At 38.2% G+C, this 26,682-nt stretch overlaps 1 protein-coding gene across 2 annotated transcripts in view; it reads left to right on the forward strand.

Moving 5' to 3' along the window:
* Positions 1-26,682, forward strand: part of PRKG1 (protein kinase cGMP-dependent 1) — a 1,161,962-nt gene that overhangs the window by 745,717 nt on the left and 389,563 nt on the right. For both annotated transcript variants that reach the window (XM_024563402.4, XM_045197730.3), the window contains exon 4: positions 4,935-5,040. In XM_024563402.4, coding sequence (XP_024419170.1) covers positions 4,935-5,040 — 106 coding nt within the window. The remainder of the gene's footprint in view (positions 1-4,934; positions 5,041-26,682) is intronic.

The raw sequence follows: 26,682 nt of genomic DNA on the forward strand, positions 1-26,682 counted from the left end.
ACCTTCTAGAAGCCCCTCCTCCAACTACTGTCACAATGGGGATTCAGGCTTTCAGTTTTGAATTTGGGGGCAAAACAAACATCCAGTCCATAGTACCCGGCAAGGAAGCCTGGCTCAGATGATTCTCTTCTGCAAGGCTTTTTTTAATCAGCCCTTCAGCTCCTCTCCATGGGGAGTCTGATGCCTTTTCTGTGTATTTACAGCTCCAGATATTTACCCACTGCTAGCACTTACTCTCGATTTGTTTGTTTATTGAACCGCACCATGAGTTGGCAACTGTTTTCTTAAAGGGCCAGGAAGTGCAGTACAAGTGATCTGTCACAGCTGCTCAGCTCGGCCAATGTGTAAATGCACGGACATGTTTGTGTTCCAACAAAACTTTTTATGGACACTAAAATTTGTTTCATAGAATTCTCACATGTCACAAAATATTTTTCTTTTAAAATTTTTCAGCCACCCTGGCTGGTGTAGCTCAGTGGATTGAGTGCAGGCCTGTGAACCAAAGGGTCACCGGTTCAATTCCCAGTCAGGTCCCATGGCTGGGTTGTGGGCCAGGTCCCCAGTTTGGGGTGGGTGAGAGGCAACCACACATTGATGTTTCTCTCCCTCTTTCTTCTACTCTTCCCCTCTCTCTAAACATAAATAGGTAATATCTTAAAAAAAATTTTTTTTCAACCACTTAAAAACACAAAACTCATTCTTAGTTGAAAACCCATTTTTTTTTCCAACCACTTAAAATCACAAAACCCATTCTCTGTACAAAACCAATCATGGGCCAGATTAGGCACAGACAATAATTCGTTGGCCTCTGTGCTAGATCCCAAGTAGTATGGGGGTGGGAACTGTACTTTTGTTTTCTCCCCCTCCTACATAGCATCAGTGTTAGCTAGATTGGAATCCCATAAATATGGGCTAAGTTAATATTCTAGTATGTAAGTGCTTTATATCCATACACACTTTCTCAATATTCCTCCAGAATTTGAATTGGACAGCAGCTGAATCCCTCAGTAGGAGAATTTTGGCCAACCCCAGATTTGTGGGATTTGTCTAGCACAGTTCTGTGGTGCCTTCCCCTGTGACCTTGGTGTCCCCCAAATGAAGGCCACGTGTTGCCTATATTGAAGGTGTTCTTAACTTACTCATATCCTTGGAGACTGCAGAGTAATGGGAACTTACCTGTTTTCTACTGAGTTCAGTGTGGCCTTACTCCTAAAACAACGATAAATGTTTCAGCAGAAAGTGTTAGATACATACTAGAACAAAAAGGATAATTTCTTTCCAACACTATCTCTGCTCCATGCCCTTCAGATTTACATGTTAACAGCATTAACCAGTGTGAAAATCACAGAAATTTTATTTGTGAAGTGCATCTTCCCTGTAGAGATTATCACACCACTTAAGTTCAAAGGTAAACGGAGAGATTTTTTTTTTTTTTTTGAATGGCCTCTTTAAATTACGGAGGCAGCAGATTGACACTCCCGCAGGCGTTTAAGCAGCAAGATGTTAATCACAACTGTCATACAACCACACTTTTGATAACAAGGCAAGGTGATTATTAGTCATGCCTGACCACCTGTAAAATGCTGACCTGACTAATATGTGTATTGGCTGAATATAAAAAAGTTTTTGGCACCTTGCCCAAGGTCATGGATAAATCTGCAATCTCATCCAGCTATGTTCATTGTTATGCAAAATATCCCAAACACTGTTTTACTTAGAGACATTTCAATAGCCCATATAAATGGAAATTAGAAGATTAAATATTGAATTCTGTGAACTTATTTTTAGAGATTCTTTTTCAATACATGGATTATGATATCTGATAAATTTAGCTTAGACTTTTTAATGTGACATTAGAGTCTACCTAGGCTTACATTTTTCAAAAAAATTTGCATTATCTACATAACATCATATATATAAAATCACATAATCAGCAAATATATCCAGTGCTTATCAAATGAACAGCTCATTTTTTGAGGTGGGGGGGATGTTATAAGAAACAAGCAGACATTTCTACGAGGGAACGTACAAACTTATCTTTGGAAGTGCGATATAGGCATATCAGAGATAATAAATAGTATCAGTAACCTGGGCTAAGTGCCCGTGAGTGACACCGATAGAAAAAGCTCTAATAGTTATCAGGACAGAAAGATTGTTCTATAGGTGGGACCAGGGATGGAGCCTGGCCTTGAAGAGTGAACTCAGACTTAAAATGCTACAGACAGCTTGGTCACTGCCCCCACCTCGCCTCCCCAAACACAATTGCTCAGCCTTTACTCTTATGCTCATTGCTGCTATATTCACCAAGACCCTCCTCATTTGACTCCTGAATTGCTGTGGCCCCTGCGTGGTGCTCATTTGTTTGAAAACAAATTCACTGTTTTCATTTGTTTGAAAGGTGTAGGCTGTGCCCACACCTATTAAGAGAGCATTTTCCGCACACAGCTTTCATCATACTCTGCCCTATGATTTTTTACATAGTTATTTGGCAGCACCGGTGTTGGTCTGTGCTCTGCTGGACTCGGGTGTCTCTGAATCCAAGTTATGTCCCTCCTAGCTTGGTCCATCTCAGCGCTTGCTGTGATCATATCTATTGGTTTAAGAGCCTGTAATAGAAACTTTTATATACATAGTGCTGCTAGGAGTATACCTTGTGAAGTCTTTTTGCAGGACAAAACCTTAAAATGTGTGTATGCTTTACTTAGATGTTCTGTTTCTAATCATCCCTTTCAGGTGCATTAAAATATATACACACACACACACACACACACACAACTACTTTTATTGCCACTATTTTTAAAATAACAATATTGGTTGGTATATTTGTCTTTTGGAGGGAAGCATTTCTAAACTGGGAATATCTAGAAACCATGAAGAATGATGATGAATACAGAAAATTTTGATTATTCTTTTAAGTATTTAAAGTTTTTTTTATATACTCATGGTGTAGCATCTAAAAATTTGGTTCTTTGGCCCTGGCCAGTGTGGCTCAGTGTGTGCTGACCTGCAAACCAATGGGTCACCAGTTCAATTCCCACTGAAGGCATTTGCCTGGGTTGCGGGCCAGGTGCCAGTAGGGGGCAGGTGAGAGGCTGCCACAAATTGATGTTTCTCTCCATCTCTCTCTCCCATTCTCTCTCTCTAAAAATAAATAAATAAAATCTTTTAAAAATTTGGTTCTTTGTTTTGTCTTTTAAAGATATCTAACAGTGTTTTGTTGTTTGTAAATGAATCCTTGCTTCAATCTGACTGGCTTCCAGGGCCCTCTGTCAGCCTACTCTGGAATCACGGAGATGCCCTACAGACATCTCAGCCATTTCAGTTGCTTCAGCCCTGCCTGGCGCCCCACTGTGCTATCGTTTGTGCACTCGTCCCACTCAGTTACCTTCTGTCCGCCTCTCCGTCCTATCAGTTTGCGATGTTCTACTTCTTACGAATTTTCTCCGGATCTACTTCTTACGAATTTTCTCCGGAGTTTTGCCGTCCTGCAGGGCTGTATCATGCAGTCTTCCAGTTTGTCCTAAGCAAGCAGGTGTTCTGGAAAGGAGCCTGGATTTAGCAGAGGAGCTAGTCTGTGGCTGGAGAATACCTGTGAGATGAGCTTTGCTTTCGATGCGGGTTCATTTTTAAAGGGTATTTGAAATGGAGCCATGCACACACCAGCCCTTGATGCTTTGTTCTTTCCCCACTGAAGTGTGCAGCTTTCTTCTCCCACAGAGAGCTGGCCAAGAGGGCAGGCATGCTCTAGTTTCTAGGTTCAAACAATTTGTAAGAAAAAATTAGGTAAAACTCAAAGACAGGGGTTTGCCCTAGAGTACAATATTTCCTTTATCATCTTCCCCATGATCGCCTGTGTGTTAGGCCCTCCCCACACGGCATGACCTAATTGCTCTGTGTTCTCCTGTCTCTTACCCCCCCATCTGGACCCATCGCATTCACAGGGCTGAGTCTGAGAACTATGAGGACGAGAAACTACGTTTTCTTATCTTTCTTTGTTCGGCTCGTTATACTACATCTTGGCTCCATTCAGTGGACTTGCTCAGATCTCTGGACACACATACCCCATGGTATGATACATGAATGAATTGGCTTTGTTTAGTTCCTGTGGGAACTTAAAACATTTTCTATTATGAAAATTTGCAAACATACATAAAAATAGAGAGAATAGTTAAATAAGCCTCTTGGGTACCCATCACAAGGATTCAATTACCAAGATTTCAATATACCTTCTTTTAAAACCTAAGTTTATCTTGACATATTGTTCTGTTACCCTGCGACATCTATCTTTTTCTAAAACTTGTCTCTCAGTCATGTGCTTAACAGATCCAATAGTAAAATTCTGTGGTGTTTAGTTTCAGCTCTTAACTATTCATTGTCAAAGGCAGAGGTAAGAGTAAAAATTAAAAGTTTAACAAACATATCTAATAACTTTATGTGGTAACTTTAGGCACAAGTTACAATTTGTAAAATGAGTTTTGTGTAGAAATCGTTGTATAATTATTAGTATTTCTATTCAATTAAATTTGCCCCTAAACCTAAAAATTGAATTTTCACATCTAATTTCTACAATTAAAATATGGTCATATGAGTCATTAACACTCTTCTGGGTAATTACTAGAGAGTGTTATTACTTGTAAACCTCTCTCTCCATGCAATTTTCTTCCTATATAGTCGTGGAATTACTAAATACTTTCAATGTGTACTTAGGCATTTTCGTTCCTTAAGGACATAAGAGCAATAGGAAACTTCTATTAGATATTAATACTGGTATGGAAAATTATGAATACTTCTTAAAATAGGACATTATGATATTAGTTTTAAATGAAGGTGAGTCATTTTCATACTTCTCATGAATGTCTCATCTCTTTTGCAGGGTACAGTTCCCAGTTAAAATTCTGTAATTAATTTTTCCCTGTTTGTTTTCTATTTCTCAGCTCTCGTAAATGTGAAGCTCTGGGCTATTGATCGACAATGTTTTCAAACGATAATGATGAGGACGGGACTCATAAAGCATACCGAGTACATGGAATTTTTAAAAAGGTAGGATGCTTTCTTTTCACTTTCTGAGACCATTTAATGCCTTTACGTACAACCCTCTTCTCTGAAGCACAGGGAAGGTTGTTTGCTTGTGTTTTGGCCTATATGTCAGTCTAGTCTTAATAGTCTGCAAATTTGTGGAAGTTCAAGGCTTTGCACTGGCTTCTTGATACTTCTGGTGACTATTTTCATAATATGTGGTTAAGTCAGAATGTCATTCAACAGTCTCATGTTGGAGCGCAGCTTGGAGAAACGAATGAGAATTTGCTAGAACAAAAAGGGATGTTGGGTCCATCTCTACCTACGTATCAGTTAATATATTTATAGTACCTCTTCTAAAGCAACCTATCCTGCAGGGCTGAGTCATCTCTTGTGTGAGTTTCCATATTAAAGGTCAGATGACTAACACAGAAAAGTTCCAAGAAGATGCTTATTATCCTTTAATCTTGAGTTTAATTTTCCAAATTAAATTCATCTTCTGTTGCAGCTCTGGAATATCAAAAGCTTTTCTTTTCTCAATATTATATATTATTCTAATAACTCAATTTAGTATGAATATTGGAATAAAGAAAACTTTTCATTTCTTAGGAATACACTGAGATTCACTGAAATGTATTTCTTTTTTCTCTCAGCTTGTTTTAAAGAAAACACTTTTTTGTTATTAAAACAATATTGACAACTCTGACTTTTTTTCAAAAAGTTGTTGTTTTATATCATTTTTTATTTGCAAACAGAATCCTTATGTGAGCTAAAGGGAAGTGTACCACCGACTAAGATTTCATTTGAGAGTTAAAATATTAAAGTGGCTCTTTCATATTATTTTTGGTGAAGAAATAGTTTAAATGGAGCTAAAAAAATCAAGTTCGCTTTTTGCTTTAGTGATACATTTTAAGTGATATTTATTAAATTTCCTTTAGGTGCAATTTTGATATTCTTTACTTCAGTATTTCTTGTGATTAACTTATTTGGTTTTCCGATTTGTTGTTTGTTTTTTATTTTCATATAAAACTTATTTTTCATATTCTACAGAGGCAGTGACATTCTAATTTGATGTCAAATAATAATATATGAAAGTTTACTCTATCAGTAGGATACTGGGCTTTTTCCTCAATGAGTTTGGCTGACACATGTAGGAGAAGGGGCAATGCAGATTTCTACTCGCAGTTTAGCATAGTGCGCAAGGAAATTAAGTTATTCAGATACCATATGTGTGTCTCTGTGTTGACATGTGTTGACATGTGTGTGTATATGTTGATTAATACATAGAGATACAGGTGTGTGTGTGTGTGTGTGAATGTATATGGGGAGAGAGATATAAATATTCACTTTTAAGCCTTGAAGTACAAGTATTGATTTCTTATGCAGCCCTCACAGGGAAAGATTCCAATCAATGAAAGGCTTAGGACAGAGCCCATTATCTGTCTTACCCACCTAAGCGCCGGGAACTTACGACCTCAGTTTCAGCTCCCATAAGTTTGTTTTCACAAGGAAATGGAAGGATTGTCAATGTCCCCTTGTATCACTCCACTAAAAAAACATTCTTTAGAGGCACTGTTTTAGGACATGGAGATTGGAGATGTTTCTCTTAACTGACCTTAGATATTATTTTATTTTTATATTATTCTCAGAGTTGCCTAAATCTGTTATTATTCTGACAATTCAAACCTTAAACAATAAAAATTGGTTCCCCAGAGTGCGTGAATATTTCTCGTTGGTCAGCTTAGAGCAGGTAAAGTGTAGCTGGTTGAATTAAAAAATGGTGGGCACTGACTTTATGTCACTTCCTATCTGGCTACTGTGTAAAGCATCAAGTCCCCATCGTTTGTGAATGTAGTGCAGGGCTGGGAATCCAGAGAGATGACACAATGACCATCGTTGCCTGGGGCCAACTTTAATCCTCCCTAAGTTATGACTGTGACCAACTGGTTCTCTCTCTCTCTAACCCTTCAATGGCTCACAGGTCCTATTGAATTATGTGTAGCTTCATTAGCTGTGTATTCAAGCCCTCCCACGGCCAAAGCCGGCCTGCTTTTTCAGCTTGGTTTCTTCTCTCCTCAGGCAAACCAAACGATTCCATGTGCTTGGGCAGTCCCTGTGTTTTCATATAGCACACTGTTTCTATTGTCTCTTTCCCCAATGTCAATGTTCAAGTCTCTTTGTTTTAGAGCCAAGTATGAAAGCTGTCTCTTCCACGGTTACTTCATCCCACCAAGACATAACCTCCGCCTCCTCCGGAGGTTCATCTCTACCATGTGTCTTATTTTCTACTTTGTTTTATTATCGGCTGACTAACCTTATTTCTACTTCGAGATGATAAACTTTTCATGACTAGAGCTATTTCTTAAGTACCTCGGTGTTCTCCTCTGGCACAAAACTTCGTGCTTTGTACATAGGAAGTTACTAGGACAGTAAGTGTAGGATTGGTACATAATTTGCAGCGCCCCGTGCAAAACGAAAATGCAGGGCTCCTTTTTCAAAAGAATGTTAAAAATTGCCAGGCAGTGACAGCATGGGGTTGAAGCGAATGTGGGGCTTTTTTAAGCCCGGGCTCTGTGCCGTTGCACAAGTTTGCACTGATAAAGCTGAGACAGTACATAATATCCGCCCCTCCCTCACACTCCCAGGTCAGCTCTACCTACTTCATTTGTTCTGCAAGGTCGTTAAGAGATGGCATAATATCTCCAAAAGAAATGATAGATAATGCCAAAAACTAAAATGACCAGAATCAATGGAATTTTCTCCCATAACTTCAGAATCAGTTGTATTGATTCCTTATTTGTTATTTTTTTTTAATTTGCTTACCACTCTTTTCCTCATGTGAAATTTAAAAAATTTTATATAGTCAAGTCAATCAACTTTTTCCCTTTTATGGCTTCATGTTTAGAAAGCCTCACTTATCTTCCCATTTAAAAAATATAGACTTATTATTTTAAAGTTTTCTGTAGCTTTGTGTGTGAATGAGGGTATGCGATTTTCTCTTATGTGCTTGCTAAATACAACTTTCGTTTGCATTTTTCTACTAGAGACATCATATGCTTTATATTTTGTTAAAGAGTTGAACCAATTGTGTGAAACTATCAAAAAAATAAAAGCTTTAGCAAATGACATTACAAATCATCAGGATTATTTGCAGCAGGGGGCTCTGTTATGCATGGGAATGCCTTCCTGATTGAGGAATCTCAGGGTCAGGCTAAAAGAGCCTGATTCTATATGACCGCTCACCTGCCCATCCCACTTGCCTTTTATATTTTTCTAAATAAGCAGTAAGTTTCGAGGGTGAGGAAAGGGGAACACCAGGCATATTAATGCATTGCCAAAATGCAAGGATTTTTCTTGATTGTCAAAGTAGGTTTTTATTTTCATTCCAGTGTGTTTATCCATTTTGTAACTACCAGTCACGTGGTCTGGCCCCATCTTTGCTATTAAACGCCACGTGAAACTGTGATTCTGGTTGTTTAATCCTATTTAGTCATTTGTCTTTGTGCCTATATTTCACACTCTCTGATGTAAACACAGATGTTCCTATGCAAGCATAGCAAAAAAAAAAAAAAAAATTCAAGGGGCATTGCCGTTAGGTAAGCCACGGTTGCTACAGGTCCGGTAGCGGTTTTGCCAGTCGCTAGCATTTTCCCTCTTCTTTGGCTACTGAAAAATGCTTTTGTTTTTAAGATAGATTCTGAAAACTGAGCCAAATAACCGCTGGAGTTAATTTGTGTTGCTTCTCTTCTGAGCATATTCTCTGTGCTGCTGTTGGCATTGGCATGCAGGCCCGTAAGAGAACTGGAATGCAGCTGTGTGACCACCAGATGTGCCCGGAGGAGCCGGGTTTCCTGCGGGCCCCAGACTTTGATGACGACAACACAAGTAATGATGATGAACTCCTGTTTGCATTGCTTGCCCTGCTGACAAACTGGAGACACAGCGAGGATTCTTTGGAGTTTAAGCTACTCAAGTGATCCTGTTGACTCTCAGAAAATCTTTTCTTTACCCACTGAGGAATCTTTTTTAAGGCAGATACGCTGATGTCATCTTCATACATGAAACCTTTCTATGACTTCTTATTGCTCCTAAGAATAAAGCCTAGGTCTGTAGTATTGTCTTCCGAGCCCTCCCTCCCCTGGTTACTGCCGTCTCCCCAGATTCGTCTAGTTCTCTGTCTTCTCCTCCCTCCTCCTCTCAGTGCTCCAGCCACAGGGTGGCCTTTCCTTTTCTTACGCATGCCCTGCTCCTTCCCAGCGGAGATCATTCCAGGAGGTTTCTCTCCCTTCGAATGGATGTGTTTCCCAAGTATGCCTGCTGTGGGGGAAAAAAATTGAATATCTCTCAAAACAAATTTAAATTTCTGATTTCCATTTCCCGAGTTGAAAGAGGCATTGATACATTAGCCACCAAGTTTCTCACCGTAGTCTCCATAAGTAGAATCTCCAAGTTTGGAGGTATCTAAGGCCTTTGTTTGGTTCACAGCTGACTCTCCAACCATTAAAGAACTTGGAGGTATTTTTCAATTTTAAAACTACCCTTCATGTGGTTTAACTTCATTTAGGCAGAAGGGTACATCTTCTCCAGGAGTTCTTGGTCACTGGAAGCTAATTTATAACAAAGGCTCTAAAGCTAATGGCCCCCTGTGAGGGTCTCAGCAGCATCCACATGCAAGCAGTCAGGACGAGGAGTGGGCCTTTGGTAAATCACAGGGCTGCTATGGTGATTCCTCCTTCTGCCGTAGTTCCCTTGTTGGAAGCCCTGCTGCATGTGGGTGCTGTGTGAAGTTTCCTTGTGCCTTATTTTCATCTCTAGAGAGTGAGCTCCAAACTTAGTTTGTTCTTCCCCTTTATCCTCTAAAACAATAATGCAATGTATAAGCACCTAACATATAATTAAGTAAATACACTACATACTGTGAATATTGGAAATGGAAGGGTTATCCCTCCCCAAAGTGTGACTTTGTTATTAAAATTTTGTGATGTAACTTTGATGTCAGAAAGGTCCTCGTGATGAGGATAATTTCATTTTGGGTTGACCATGACTTCTGCCTATAGTCTAGTCTATAGTTAGAACAAACTTTCCTGAAACGTCTCTTTAATTGCTTTCCATTGCTCTTCTCTGGTGGTTCTGGCCACACCCGCCACAAGCAAGGGCCAGTGATGCATCTTCACCTCTGTGGTCTGATACTTATTCCAGGATTAAACAATTTTATATTTAGAATTAATCTAACGCATAGTGTAGTTTAATCTGTGCACATTTTCTAGCTGAAGCAGCTGAGTCTCAGAGAGGCCAGACTAAGCTCACACTTAGTTCAGAACTTACACTAGAACTCAGCCTTCTGCATACCCATTCTCAGACTTCCCCTCCCCATACTCTGTGTTTTTCACTTGGAGTCTTGGGATACTGAAATTTCTTAACCCCATGCAACTTTTTCCTTTTCTGCTCCAATTTGAAAACCTAAGAATTTCATTTTCTAGTTATGTAATCTGACAGGTCACCTTGTTCCTGAGATTTACATTTTATTTTACATTATATTTGTAAAAGTTTAGTCAGGTAGAGATTTAGAGTTAATCGAGTAGAATACAAATTGGTAAGGGATGTGAGGGATCACTCACGTCACTAATGAGAGAACTGAGGCCTAAATTGGTTATGGGAGTTCCCCAAAGTCACACAGATAATTGGTGATATGATTTAGCTCTCTGCTCCCAGATAAAACTAAAATTCAGCTATCCTAGAATGTCACCTGTCTTTTGTTCAAGATCTCCATGGTACAATTCACCGCAATCTTGAGTAAACACATACTCCAGCGTTTCAGAATTCCTCTGGAATATTCTTTAATACTATTGCAAAAGTTGTTGCGTTCTCTATAGAAGCAACAAATTGCACATAGCTGCCCTTGTAACGTCAAATTTAAATAATAGGTGTGGGGTGGGGCCCGAAAACTTTTATCAAGTTCTCAGCTGATGCTCATACTGCTGGTTGGGGGACTAGTCTGGAGAACTGCTGATTTAGGATACAAGATAAAGGTAGAGAACATATTTTAAATATTGGAGGTGTTTGTGTGACTTATTGATGAGAAGAGTATCTGAGTTTAAATTTTGGCTTAGGCAAGTTTTTTAAACTTAAGCTAATTTCTATAAATAAAAATAGGGGTCCAGTCCACCATGGGAGATTATAGTTAGGAATAAAAAATAAGCTAATACTAACAAACATTTTTTGAGTGTGTACCAAGCAGTGTTTCAAATAATTTAGATGTATTAACTTATTTGGTTCAAGCTCCTCAGCTGGTCAGGGGCATCGTCAGTGGCTCCTGAACTGATACCCTCAGACTCTGCCCTACTCTGCCTCCATGACGGCTGGATGCCCGCACAGTCCCTGTACATTGCTGTCCTCCTCAGCAGCTTGGCATGTGCTTTGCCTGGAAATGTGGGCAGTTGGTTGAGTGTCCTTGGTGTATCTGTGTTCCTCATTTGCTATATGTTTTTTCCCTACTGGAGTATTTTTCTCAAACCTCAGTAATCTTTTTCTTCCTCTTACCCTCTTATCCCCAGGATATGTTCTCAGAAATAAATACTCGGTAATAGCACAGGAACTGTCACTTCAAATGGTGATGAATGAAAGTGGAAAATGTCTTAGAATTGCATGGGCTCAGTGAAGGGGCCTTCAGTTGGTTGGAAAGTTATGCCACCTGTACACAGGCAGGTACCATTATTTGTATAACGGGTATTGAATGACCAAGAGCGTAGCAACAGTGTCTTCTGGCACCAGACATCCAGGCGTCTTGTGTTTGTGGCTCTGGGCTCCTTTCTACCCTCCTGTTCGGAGCTCCCCAAGCACAGCTGGTTGTCTTTCGATAGGACCTGCTCTTGCTTAGGCTGTGTTCCATGGTCTTTTAAGGAATTGGGCTCTATGAATATTTACTGATGGACTAGCTTTGGTACACTTTAGCCAGAAGAAACCAGGATGCTACATTTGGGACACACATGTAAGAGACAGCAATAGAGTCTAAGGGAACTGCTGAGTTCCCATTGATGGAAAGGCACAGTCGTCATTCTGCTTTCTACAGGTTTTTTCTCCTACAATTTATGGGGAGAGATGGCAAAAGAAAGTATACGTGAAAATAGTTTTAGGGATTTTAGACCCTTTTTTAAAATTTTCAAAGAATAAGTAACAGACCTACTAAGCTCTTAATCTTTGGGCTTTAATAGAACTTTTCTAGAAGACTGTGAAAACTTCATTAGAATGAAGCTGGACAAAGCTGGCATAGTTTTGATTTGGAGGAAATAATGTGAAGAATAAATAAAGAGGCACCTTTTCACTCCATGCTCAGGTTTGACCACTCAGAGTCCATTTTGGTGGCAGATCCATTCTCATTACAGATGACATGAGAAGCAGCTTTAAAAAATGGCCATTAATTTTTTGTTGTCATCTAGCATTTGCACAAATGTCCTCGTATTGATCCTTTTTTGATTAACAGCAGTGTAATATCTGATATTTGCATAATTGTTTATTGACTTTTAAAAAATTATTTATCTACACATTTCAGATAAAGACATCTCTACATGTACAGATCCTTTCTAATCCTTACAAATATAATAAGATACCTGATTTATGGTATGTGTGGCTATAATCTCCCATTTGTTATGTTATGAGTCACACACACAGATAAGTCCTGTTTGGTCCCAGGAAAGACAGGTTCCCAGATCAGGGACCTAAATACATTGATCCATGATGCTGCCTTTGCCTGAGTCTGGGCTTGGAGGGAGTGAACTTCTGTGGGGGTCATAGACTAACTCTTACTTATCACGACCCTGAGGGTACTTTCTCAACACTCTGGGATTTTAAAAGCTAGAGCAATGTGACGTAAGCATTTTAATATTCCTCTGTTTTGTTTCTGTCACTTTAAACCTTAGAGATCATTCCTGTAGTGAGGCTTATTTCATTTCTATATCCTTCACATAGAGCCCACTTACAATCCTGTATTTGTAAAACGTTTTGGATGCGAAGGATTAGTGCATCTGAGGAGTTCTTTTCTATACGGAATTTATTCTGTAATGAACAAGTTCAAAAGGGATTCACAAGCTATTAGAGAAGTTAACCTAGGCTTCTTGGATCCTGGCCACCTACATTTCTCTGTGACAGAAACCTATTTCCCCACAGTTGGAGAGAAGTCTGAGAATCTTGATTGGGGATGAAGAAATGTTACTGAGGGACAAAGTAAACGTCAGGGCGATTTAGACAAAGTGTGGTCTCAGGTCGTACAATGATCTGTCCTGGGAAGAGGCGAGGACATCAGTTTGTTCTTCCAGACAAAGCATGAAACAGGTGGAATGTGCATCACAGGCCCTGTTTTTAGGGTGAGGTTTTTGGGGTTTGTTTGCTTGTTGGAATAAAGTTAGTCATAATTTATTTACCAATATGATTTTACCAAGGTGAACTCTTAAGCATAGGAGCTGGCAGGTTAGCAGCCTGGGTATCTCCAAACCAGGCAATCCCTCTTTCTGCTTAGCCTAGGGCTCAGGGAAAGTGCACAATGGCAAAGCAAGCCCTTCCAGGGAGCGCTGGGCCTGGTGTTTGGTGCCAGAGACATGGGCTGTGGTAAACACCCCCCACGGTGAGCGTTTTCATAGCAGAGATCAGCGAGGAAACAAAAATGAGATGACTTGAACCTGCTACTGTACAAACATTATCTCCCTTAATTTTGACAAGACCTTTAGGTGGAGTTGGTGTTATCCCAATTTTCGTGAAGAGAAAACTGCTGTTTTGACAACAATCAGCTTTTTCAGCATCACACAGCCACGTTCAAATCCAGACCCAATCCCAAAGTCCTTGTAAACTTAATTACTTCAGAGTAATGTGGGAAGATCAATAGATCGGTATTTATCATCTTTTTTCATAGAATCAAAGTGTCAATTGGTGAACGTGAAAAATTCATTAGGTATAAACGACGACCAAAAAAGTGCTTGGCAATTAATTTGGGTATATTTCAACCATTACAAAAAGCTATTCATGTTAATTAGTGTGTGTGTGTGTGTGTGTGTGTGTAATCATCCATCCGTATATGAAAGGAATCTTGAGGTTTTGAAAGTCACTTATAAACATAAAGATTTTTTTCTTTGAAATCTAATAATTGTATCATTTTCAAACTTACTTTCATGTGTACGATAAGTGATAGAATACTTACGCTAAACCCTAGAAGGACTCCAGTTAAGCAGTACGACTTCAGTTGCCCTACAAATACCTATACAGAGTTTACAGTTATTCATACTTTTCAAGGAATTAAGTGAATTCTGTTTTCCCAGTTGACAGGATCGGGCCCAGTAGGTAAACATTGCATCCCATGTCTGGAAATAAACTCCTGAAGTGCTCTGGTCTTTGTGCAAACAGAGATAAATCAAAGTTGCCTTAGAGGATGGATTTGTTTGCTTAATTTTTTTTTGAAAGGTATTAAATCTACAAGTAAATATAACACAAACATAGCCAAGATTTAAGGTAATAAAATAAACATTAAAATTCTACGACTTTGATTCCAGAAACTCTTGAATTCTTACAAATTGCAACTTTTTATTTATGCCTACCCTCAACTCCATATTCTTGGAAGTAGTGCTGTTTGTGGAAATAACACCCTTGTGTTAGAGGTAGGGGAGATTGGGGAAATGATGGATTTTTGCTGTTATTTTTAATCTATGTTCCTATATTGCCTGGATAAAAATATGAAAACGTATTGCAAGATTTCCAACAAGTGAGTGTCACACGTAGCTGAACCCTAACTAGCAAGAAATTATTTTATTAAGTTAATATTATTCTAAATTACATTTAACTCACCTTCCTTCCTTCTCTCTCCTTTCCTTCCTTCTTTCTTTGCTCTCCTCCTCCTCCCTCTCCATAAGTAAATACATTCAGATAGAGAAGTGTAGTCCATAGCCTCTTAAGGGTTAAGTTAGGTACAAACAACATATAACCAAATTTTTAAAAATGTAAATCAGTATATTTTGCTATGATAAAAGTATCCATTTCATAGTTTAATTCCTTGCAGACTCTTGTCCCATAAGGTAAAAGGTGTACTAAGTATGTAGTAGTAGTGATTGGAAATCCTGGTAAAATCAAAAATTTTATACTGGACATATAAAATTAGCCCAAATTAGGTTTTGTTACACACATGTATTTAAGCACATAAAAATTAGTTTTTTGTATTAGATAAAAGAAATCTATGAAACTTTAAGTCTTCTTTAGAAAATAGTTTTCTTTTTGTGTATTCATTTTAAATTTTTCGAATCACTGTTTGTATTTAACATTTTGTATTAGTTTCAGGTGTGTGGCATAGTGATTAGGCAGTCATACCCTTCGCAAAGTGTTCCCCTGATATTTCCAGCACCCACGCCTAGTTATTATAATAGTATCGACCATATTTTCTATGGGGTACTTTACATCCCTGTGACTGTTTTAAAAAATATTTATTTACAATATTTATTTTAGAGAGAGAGGAAGAGAGGGAGAGAAACATCTGTGTGAAAGAGAAACACTGATCTGTTGCCTCTTGGGCCCTGGGCCCAAAACCCAGGCATGTGCCCTGACCCGCAATCAAATGAGCGGCTTTTTGCTTTGTAGGCCAGTGCCCAGCAAACATGCTGGCCAGGGCTCGTCGTGATTATTTTGTAGCTAACAGTCTGTACTTCTCAATGCCTTCACATTTTACTTCTGGTCCCCTGACCCCTTCCTTCCCTTTGGGAGCCGTCTGTTTGTCTTTTGTGTCTATGAGTCTGTTTTATTTCTTTGTTTATATTGTTCTTTAGTTTCCACATTTAAGTGAGATCATATGGTACTTGTCTTTCTCTGACTGGCTTATTTCACTTAGCATAATACCCTTTAGGTCTATCCTTGCCGTCACAAATGGTAAGATTTTGTTCTTTTTTATGGCTAATTAACATTCCAAACTCTGTGTGTGTGTGTGTGTGTGTGTGTGTGTGTGTGTGTATTACAGCTTTCTTTATCCACTTGTCTATTGCTGGGCTCTTGGGTTGCTCCCATGGCTTGGCTACTGTAAATAATGCTGCAGTGAACATAGGGGTACATATATTCTTTCAAATCAGTGTTTTGGATTTCTTGGAATATATACCCAGAAGTAGAATTACTGAATAATAAGGCAGATCCACTTTCAATTTTTTGAGGAACTGGCAGTTCCATACTGTTTTCCACAGTGGCTGCACTAGTCTGCATGGCCGCCAACAGTGCATGAGGAGACTCTGTAGAAAACATTTTTCATTTATTTATCCCAGCTTAAGTATATATTATCTCCCTAATGACAGTTCATTATGCCTTCACTCATGCTGACAGAGCACAGATTCTCAGAATTTTAACAGCTAGTTAATTGGGCTCTGTAGCACTAAACAATTTTACTTTGATTTAAAGCTCTCTAATATAATCAAACAAGAGATATTCTGCTTGCTTAAAAAGGCCAAGTTTTTCACAAAAGCTATTTGTTTCCCCTATCACCAATATTTGTTCTTCATAGTCCTTATTAGATTGTTCTGGCACTTCAAAGTTCATGATTGACTTACTTAAATAGTTCTTTTCTTTAATAAATTTCACAATAATCTGATTTTACTATACTATGTCATAAATACTATTTTCTTAAACAAAAATAATCCAAATAATCAAAAACAGGTTTCATTTTAGAGACTCTTATAAATTGTTAATGGAGAAACAAAGTGAAAATATATTTTAGGCTAAGTTTTCATCTTACAATTAATTTCTTTCTTTGGACCACGTAAGGATTCTTTGCGGAGGCCCTAGCCCACTCCGCTGGTAGCCTTCTGTACTAGTGCACCTTACTCTTCTCTTCTCTGAAGAATGTCTGGCAAGCTTTATGCAAACTTAGGAAGGTTCTCAAACTCACGTTGAGATAGTTATTCAAAGCAGATTCTGGAATTAACAATTATACAGTAACACTATAAAGTATACATGGATTATTTCAGGACTCAGGGACTGTGATTTTTTTCAGATTTTTTTTCTTTTTAATTTCTGAGCCAGATGTTTGATCTATATTTTTCAAGATCTGGATGTTTAGGCATTTTTATATGGGTTTCAAATAATTTTTTTAAATATAGCTTTTCAAAATTATTTTTAACTTCTATACATTAATAAATCATACATTTTATAAAAATTCTAAACATGGAAAAGGAAAGTATGGTAATACCATTTCCCAAAGACTCCTGCTGTCAGCATTTGAGGATTTTACTCACAGTGTTTTTTCTATTTATGTGCAACTTTTACCTAATTGTGCTCATGATGTACACAGTTTGCAGTGTTGTTAAATTTACATCTTCCTGTGTTATTTTATATTAAATCTTTCCTACTTCTCTTTGCTGTTTAATGATGCCACCATTTACTTCTGTACTTGAGTTTTAAGGGCTCAGTTCAGTGAGACCAGCAGATTGGAAAGATGTAATAAGAAAGAGCATTAGGATGAAGGTAACACAACCTCAACCTATTCATGTGTACTTGCTGTGAATCCAGAGTCGGTGCCAATCAGATTGTGTTCAGAGAAAAGTGGTCAGTGTGAGGGAAAGTCCTGGAGAGAAGTGAGGCTGATTTACAGCTTTATCAAGGGAAGCTTGTGGGTTGGTCTTAGGCATACTTTCCACATTTGATTTTTTGGTGCATAAAGGTTTTCATAGATCTGTAGTTTTGATGGGAGAAAATATTAAGTTGGACACGTCCTAATTTGGGTATAACGTGGTTTAAAACAATATTTTTACTGCAGTGTATGAGAGGCACTGTAAAGTGCACAAATCTTGAGTACAGGTCAGTGCCTGCTTGTATATCTATGTAGCCATGTAACCGAGACTCAGATCAAGACATAGGGTGTTTCCAGTTCCTTGGAAGGCTCTCCTGGGCCCCGGCCCAGTTAATCTCTTCCACCGGAGACAACTGTTATTCTGAGTTCTTTCATCATAGGTTAGTTATGCCTGTTTTTCAACTTCATGTTCTTCTGTGCCTGGTTTTTCACTCAACATTATGTCTGGGAGAGTCATCTCTTTTGCTGTGTGTATCAGTAGTTCATTCTTTTTTATTGCTCTATAGCACTCCATTGTATAAATATGGCACCATTTATCTATTTTAATGACAATAGTCATTTGGATTCTTTCCAGCTTTGAGCTTTTATAAATAAAGCTGGTGGAAACTTTCTGGGCCATGTCTTTTAGTGTGTCTGCCTTCATTTCTTTTGAGTATATACTTTGGAATGAAATTTCTGAGCTGTAGAGGAGATACATACATTTAACTTTCATAGATATTATCATATAATTTTCCAAAGTGGTTGAACCAATTTATATTCTCACTAACAATATGAAAGAAGTTTGATCCAGATCCCTGCCAACATTTGGTACTTTTAAATCTTTTAAATTATATTTGGCTAAAACATTTTAATCAGATTGTGATTAAATAGAAATCACGTAGTCTCACATCACTTTGAGTGCCCAACCATTAACAAAATATTTTAGCATACTGCCCACTCTTTTTCTAATCACTCCTTCATAAATGAAATACATGTACTTCTAAACTACACAGAAAATAAGATCTTTAAAAGTTAAGATAAAAATAAAGAGAATTAGTAATATTTCTTTCATCAGTTCCATAAATTGTCTTATAAAATTTATATAAGATCTCTATTTTAAGGGATCTACATGCCCCATGGATCATAATAAAATCAGCGATTGCCAGATAGAATGACTATCTCTTGAGCAAAATCTGTCCCCAGGTGCTCTGGGTGCTGCTAGTTTCTCCTGTTCAAAAAATCATCTAATTAGAGTGAAGTTTGGCTAGGTGTAGAATTAAGATGTAGGGGCCGATGACTGTGGGTTTTTACAGTGCAGCCCCTCACCCTGCCATGTCTTTCCTTGTGCTGTGCATCAAGCCGTGCCCTCTCCCCAGGGGACAACTCTGTAGAGTGGGTACTACCTGGAGTATAGAGCATTTTTTAAAATTTCAGGTTTATTTTGCTTGTGGTTGATTTTTCTTTTGTTACCAGTAATTCCTTTAAACTGGTGGTTCTCAAAGTATGACGTGGGTATCCCTGGGCATCCCTGATACTCTTTAGGGATATCCATGAAGTCAAACTATCCTCATAATAATACTAAGCTGTTAGTTGCTTTTCCCGTTCTTATTCTCTCACAAGGTATAGTGGAGTTTTTGTGCGTGTTTTAAAATTGTTTTCAGTTTTAATATCTAATATGGTACATATAGATAGATATAACCTATAAAAACAAAAGTTCTCTGGGTTCCTTAATATTTAGAAGTGTAAAGGGGTCCTAAAACCAAAATCTTCAAGAAGCACTCTTAAATTAAAAAAATAAAATAAAATGAGGACCAAAAAATTATGTTTGACTTTATTAGAGATATCCTTTCTAGTACAAACATACAAACATACATTCTTTGAAGAACAAAGACTAGTACCAAAGCCTCATTAAAAGATAAAATATATTTTTAACCCTTTGTAAATAGACACTGATTATTATAGGAAAAGAGAAAAATATTTTTTAAGTTCCCTGTGGTTTTGCACTGTGTTTCAGATATAAGCGGGCTTTACTTATTTTTTCACTGTACTTTTAGGTTATTTTTCACTGAACTTGTGGTTACTTTTTATTTGAAACTTCGAATAGATAGAAGTTTTCTGGTAGATACATCCAGGCTTATAGGAAAAAACAATGGGAATTTATTAAACAATAGATTATATTCTTTTCTTTGGTGAGATGTGCAATCTAAAGCTAATTGTGAAATCGCTTTCAAGCGCCAAGTGATTACCTTGAACTAGCAGCTAATTTTAACGTAAGTGATGGGGCTTCCTGTTTCTCTCAGTGGAAAGTCATTTCTACTGTCTTCCTATCCAATGTGTAAAACTTCCTGGTACTTCAGACACATGTCAGATAATTCATCCATGAATTTACTTTATTTGGAAATTGTTGAAAGTTTCCTGAAATATTTTGATGTTTTAGAGAGACAGGTTAGGGCTCAGTGTTGGTTATTCATTTTTTAGGTCTTTTAAATTCTGTCTTGGAATGTGTAACATGTCTGGACTGTGTTAGCATTCCATAAAAATGTTGAAATGCTGTTAAATATCCCATCTCTAATTTTTATGAGAATTGGATTCAGATAAATGGTTGGTTGTATTTGCCAGAATTTTTATATCCATGTGATAAGTTACCTCTAAGTTTTCATACTGGCAAGCCATTTGTCATGTCTCATGATAAATACTTTAGTTATTCAGATATTGAGAACTACATTTCCATTATTGCCTTGGTCGAGGGCAATTTAGTTCTAAATGTAGTGATAAATTGCATAAATTTAGTGCTAGGAGTTCTATAATGCACTTTTTTTTTCTGGAAAATTTAATTCTGATTTTTCCTTTTCTTATTTGTTTTGATATTATAAGGTGTCCCCTGTCTTTTGTGAATATAGGCATGTCACAAGTCACATACATACATACATGTTTATATCATGGATTAATGTCTAACAGGATTATAAAAGTCAAGTTGTTCAGGGCTTGAAATTATTTGACCAAGAGTTATAATTTGGACAGGTAACTTTTTCCAAGTCCTTGAGGATTTAGTTTGTATAATCAAGACAAATTTTTATTCATAGTAATGGTTTTCAGTCTCTTCACTCCAAACCACAAGATTGTTGATGACAATCCACAAGAGATGATTTTTAACCATAGAGTGATGTAGCCCCGCTCTCAATTATTCATGCTATAAATAATCAGAGCTACTTGTGAGTGGGACACAGGTCGAAATTTTCTGTATGGAATAAAATGTATTGGGTAAATTAAATACAGACTGACTAAGTGGTTTTAGATTGTGGAAATCCCCGAATTATACCTGCATGTTTTTTGTCATATTCAGGTTCTGCCAAGCTCTTCTTCCTTTCTGTTGTTTGCCCTTGAGGAACAATGAGGCAAGAATACCACACCATAAAATGCCATACTACCACGGCATACCATGGCAAAAACACCATGCTATAAAAATGAACCAGTGCTTTGAGAAAGAGCAAACAACGTGTGGTGGGGGCTCTAAGTGGACAGACAAATCCACACAGAATTTGATATTGAGTTTTCACAGGAACTGAGCTAAGAGCATCCTAGGCAAAGGGACAGCCTAAGCAAAAGTACTGAGGTAGGAAAGTTCAGTCAGTTAATGACGATTTTAGAGCATCACCCGTGCTTTGCTCAGCCACCGCCACCCCCCCTCCCTGCCGCCATCTGCAATGCTGCCTGATTACATTTCTCTTCACCCTGCCTATCAAACTCCTACTCCAATAATTTCCCCTGCACGTACCAAGCTGAGTAATTTTATCTTAATCTGGTAGGTGATAGGAAGATATTAAAAGTCTGTAGCAGGTGTCAGGATTTTAGCTATGGATTTTAAAAATTAATCTAGCAGGAGTGTGTAGGAAGGTTTGACCTTTGGAGAAAACAGGAGACAAAGTCAGGTCAGTCATTAAGGTTCAAAACTACTCCATACCCTGAAATCTCAAGATTGAAGGCCCTAAATCTGACCTTTTTCATGTGTATGTGTGTGATTTCTCAGCAATTGGAGAAAAAGATGAGAGATAAGAGATAAAAGAGGAAGCAGGTTCCATGAACACAGACAGTAAAACTGATGCTCATTCAGGGGCACAGTTCTAGAACAGTGTAGTAGAGAGTTATGTTTTAATTTTTAAATTTTTTAAAAAATATATTTTATTGATTATGCTATTACAGTTGGCCCATTTTTTCTTCCTTTATTCCCCTCTGTGCTATACTCCCCATCCCACTAGTATTTGCCTACCATAGTTCATGCCCATGGGTCATACATATAAGATATTTGGCTTCTCCATTTCCCATCCTATTCTTAACCTCCCCCTGTCTATTTTGTACCTACCATTTATGCTACTTATTCTCTGTACCTTTTCCCTCTTTCTCCACTCTCCCCTTCCCCGCTAATAACTCTCCATGTGATCTCTATTTCTGTTAATCTGTTCCTGTTCTAGTTGTTGGTTTAGTTCATTTTTGGTTTTTTAGCTTTGGTTATTGATAGTTGTGAGTTTGTTGTCATTTTACTGTTCATAGTTTTTGATCTTCTTTTTCTTAGATAAGTCCCTTTATCATTTCATATAATAAGGGCATGGTAAATATGAACTCCTTTAACTTGGCCTTATCTGGGAAGCACTTTATCTGCTCTTCCATTCTAAATGATAGCTTTGCTGGATAGAGCAATCTTGGAGGGAGGTCCTTGCTTTTCATGACTTGGAATACTTCTTCTTTCCAGCCCGTTCTTGCCTGAAAGGTTTCTTTTGGGAAATCAGCTGATAGTCTAATGGGAACTCCTTTTGTAGGTTACTCTCTCCTTTTCTTTTGCTGCTTTTAAGATTCTCTCCTTCTCTTTAATCTTGGGTGATGTAATTATGATGTGCCTTGGTGTGTGCTTCCTTGGGTCCAATGTCTTTGGGACTCTCTGAGCTTTCTGGACTTCCTGAAAGTCTATTTCCTTTGCTAGATTAGTGAAGTTCTCCATTATTTGTTCAAATAAGTTTTCCATTTCTTGCTCTTCCTCTCCTCCTCTTGGCACCCCTATGATTTCAATGTTGGAATGTTTGAAGTTGTACCGGAGGTTCCTAAGCCTCTCCTTATTTTTTTGAATTCTTGTTTCTTCATTCTTTTCTGTTTGAATGTTTATTTCTTCCTTTTGCTCCAAATCATTGATTTGAGTCATGGTTTCCTTCCTGTCACTCAACAGTATACAGGTTACTTGTACATTTTCCTTTATTTCACTTTGCATAGCCTTTACTTCCTCTATTTTGTGACCACATTCAACCATTTCCATGAGCATCCTAATTACCAGTGTTTTGAACTCTGTATCTGATAGGTTGGCTATCTCTTCCTTGCTCAGTTCTATTTTTGGAGGCTTTGATCTTTTTTTCATTTGGGCCATATATATATATATATATATATATGTCTCATCAGGCCTGTTACATAGTAAGGGGTGGAGGCTTAGGTATTTGCCAGAGTGGGGCAACCTAGGTTGCTGCTTTGTGGCACTGTATGTGTGGGAGGGATCCAACAGGGAACAGTGCCACTTGCTCATCTCTCAGCTGGCTTTCAGTCTCTTCCTCCACTACCCACAAGCAAATTGGGCCCTTCTGATGCTGATTCCTGGGTAGGCAGGTTTGTGTGCATTCTAGGACCCTGGGTCTCTCCAATGAACTCTCCCGTGAGGCTGGGAGTTTCTCCTGTCACCTCAATCCCCACATTTTTACAGTCAGAGGCTTTTATATCCCCACACTGAGGTTTTGAGGCTTTATTTCCCTGTACTGGAACCCTGTGTTGCATGGTCTGTCTTGCTCCCCAGTTGTTCTTCCCAGTTTATCCACACGCAAATGTGGGACTGCCCTGTCTGCCAGCTGCCACCTTGCCACATGTCCTCTCTGCCTCTTTTACTGGTCTGGATGAATGTTTCCTCTTTAACTCCTTGGTTGTCAGACTTCCATACAGTTCAGTTTTCTGTATTGGTTTTTGTTTTTAAATTTGTTGTCCTTCTTTTGGTTGTGTGAGGAGGCAAAGTATATCTACCTACACCTCCATCTTGGCCGGAAGTCTCCAGTGTAGGAGAGTGTTTAATGACAAGAAGCTGTGTCTTTAGGATCCATCACGACTTCTCTACCTCATCATCTCCTTCTTGGATGAGTTTAATAGGCTAATAGATGGTGAAAATGCAGTAGACACCATGGATTTGATTGTGGTGGTCCATTTAACAATGTTTGTGACATTGTAGATATGATAAAACAATTTAGGCTGAATAAGAGGATAGTCCCAGAGCACACTACTTTAAATGAAGCTTTTAAACACTCTAACAGGAGACTAATAGCTTGCTATGATAAACCAATAAAGCTTTCCCTGGACTTCACTTCATGTATAAATTTTTGATATTCTATTTGAATTAAATATATGTCAAAAAATCAATTAACTGCTCTCTTTGGGAATCAAGAATCTTTCAATTATATGTAGCCATGTTTGTGGAAGTACTGATGATGGTAAAGCTGACAGCAAATATTCTCAATTTTGGTAAGGTTTTCTTAAATACTTAAGCCTTCAAAAATGGCCAAAATGGAGACCCATTAAATGTTCATATTAGCTGGATGAACTCCTAGGCCTTTCTCATGTGGAAAAAAGGTGTTTTCCACAGAGGATAAATGAATCCTGTTTGTGAGTGGCTTCTGTGTCCCTGGGGAAAGGGTTCCTTCCAGAAAGCTGAAACTGAGAGCCAGGGCCCTTGCTTCCCAGGAAGAGAAGAAAGAGGGCAAAAAAGTGTCTTTGTGTATAGTCTTTACTTGTTAATCATCAAAATGAGAAAAATTGGATTATTTGAGAAGTCACTTTCATCTTACTAAAATATAGCAAAATGGACAGGATGAGAAAGAATCCCACTCTTTCTGGTGTCTGCAAGAAAAGATTAATTGAACAAATTTGCAGTACTAAGTTTAGTTTAGTTTCCCCTGAGGAGGAAATAAACCACACAGTGGTGCTGAGAGACAGACTCTATATTGCACAGTCCATTAACACTAAGGGAAATAATTATATTTTCAGTGATGACTGATGCATTATTTCAGCTTGTTTATAAGCATTAAGTCTACATCAACAAAGCAGACTTTTTAAAAATATTCAGGGCAAAGTAAAAAAGTCTTGTGGGTGTTTTTTTTTTTTAATTTATTTCAGCATTTAGATATTTTCCCCAATTATTCAATTTCCTTGATCCTATATAACCATTTCCATATATCCTTACCAAATGACAGGGTTATCATATAAATGAAAATAAAAATTATGAAAAAGATTAGCAAGATTGAATATGAATGGATAAAAATTGGAAGAGGACACCTTGGGAGCAAAGGACCCCAGCCCCAGGCCAGACCACACAGCCCAGGGTTCCAGTGCCAGGAAGATGAATCCCCATAACTTCTGGCCATAGAAACCAGTGGGGGTCGGGGAAGTGGAAGAATTGGTGGATTCTCAGCAGACTCCTTTTAAAAGGCCTGCATGGACTTAGGACCTGTGCAGACACACCCCCTCTGGGATTTAGCACAAGGGCAACAGTTGGAAGGACACCAGTAGCATATGGACAGTAAGTGAAGTGACTGGAAATAGGGCAAGTGTGGGGCAAACCTCCAGAAGCAAGGCAGCAACACAATGACCCTTTCTGAGCCCTCCCTCACACAGAGCCATAAAGCCATGAGGCAGGTTGCCACACCCCTACACAATGTACAGGTGCCTTTTCTACAACAGGCCATGCTACTAAAACAGGGAGTCAAAGCAACTCTACCTAACACACAGAAACAAACAGAAAGGTTGCCAAATTGAGATGACAAAGAAATATGGCCCAAATGAAAGAACAGAACAAAACCCCAGAAAAAGAACTAAATGAAACAGAGATAACCAACCTAACAGATGCAGAGTTCAAAACACTGATTATTAGGATACTCAAAGAACTCATTGAGTATGGCAAGAGTATAAAAAAGACCCAGGAAGAAATGAAAGTTACATTAAGTCACAGGTGGCAGACACAAGGCCTGCGGGCTGAATCTGGCTCTCCACCCTGTTTTATCCAGCCCAGCACCTTGTTTCTACCCATCAGCAGCACCGAGCACCTTGCCCCTAGTTAAGTAGTAGTTACATTTATACAGTCCCAAAATTACATTTGGCCCTTTGAAGGCAACCACAAGGCTGATGTGGCCCCCAGTGAAAATGAGTTTGACACCCCTGCTAATATTTATATAGAATGTAGAATGCATAGGTTAAAGAGGGACCCTCTTTCACTTAATGATTAAGTGAAATAAAGAAAAATCCACAGGGAAATAGCAATGAAGGGGATGAGGCCAAGAATCAAATCAACAATTAGGTACATAAGGAAGAAATGAGCATTTAACCAGAACAGCAAGAAGAATAAGAATTCCAAAAAGATAAAAATAGTATAAGGAGCCTCAGGGACATCTCCGGACATACCAACATCTGAATCATAGAGAGGCCAGAAGAAAAAGAGGAAGAGCAAGAAATCGAAAAGTTATTTGAAAAAATAATGAAAGAAAACTTCCTAATTTGGTGAAGGAAGTAGACATACAAGTCCAGGGAGCACAAAGAGTCCCAAATAAGTTGGACCCAAAGAGGACCACACCAAGACACATCATAATTAAAATGCCAAAAGTTAAAGATAAAGAGAGAATCTCTTAAAAGCAGCAAGAGAAAAGCAGAGAGTTACCTGTACAAACGAATTCCCATAAGACTGTCAGCTAATTTCTCAAAAGAAATTTTGCAAGCTAGAAGGGACTAGCAAGAAGTATTGAAAGTGATGAAAAGCAAGGACCTACAACTTAGATTACTCTATCCAGCAAGGTATCATTCAGAATGGAAGGGAAGTAAAAATGCTTCCCAGATAAGGTCAAATTAAAGGAGTTCATCACCACCAAGCCCTTAATGTATGAAATGTTAAAGGAACTTATTTAAGAAAAGGATCAAAACTATGAACATTAAAAAAGGCAACAAATTCACAACCATGGACAACTGAGTCTAAAATAACTAAGCAAACAAGCAGAACAGGAACAGAGTCATAGGTATGGAGATCATTTGGAGGGTTATCCTGG

This window comes from Desmodus rotundus, chromosome 4 (assembly GCF_022682495.2).
Source record: "Desmodus rotundus isolate HL8 chromosome 4, HLdesRot8A.1, whole genome shotgun sequence".
In the NCBI taxonomy this organism is placed as follows: domain Eukaryota; kingdom Metazoa; phylum Chordata; class Mammalia; order Chiroptera; family Phyllostomidae; genus Desmodus; species Desmodus rotundus.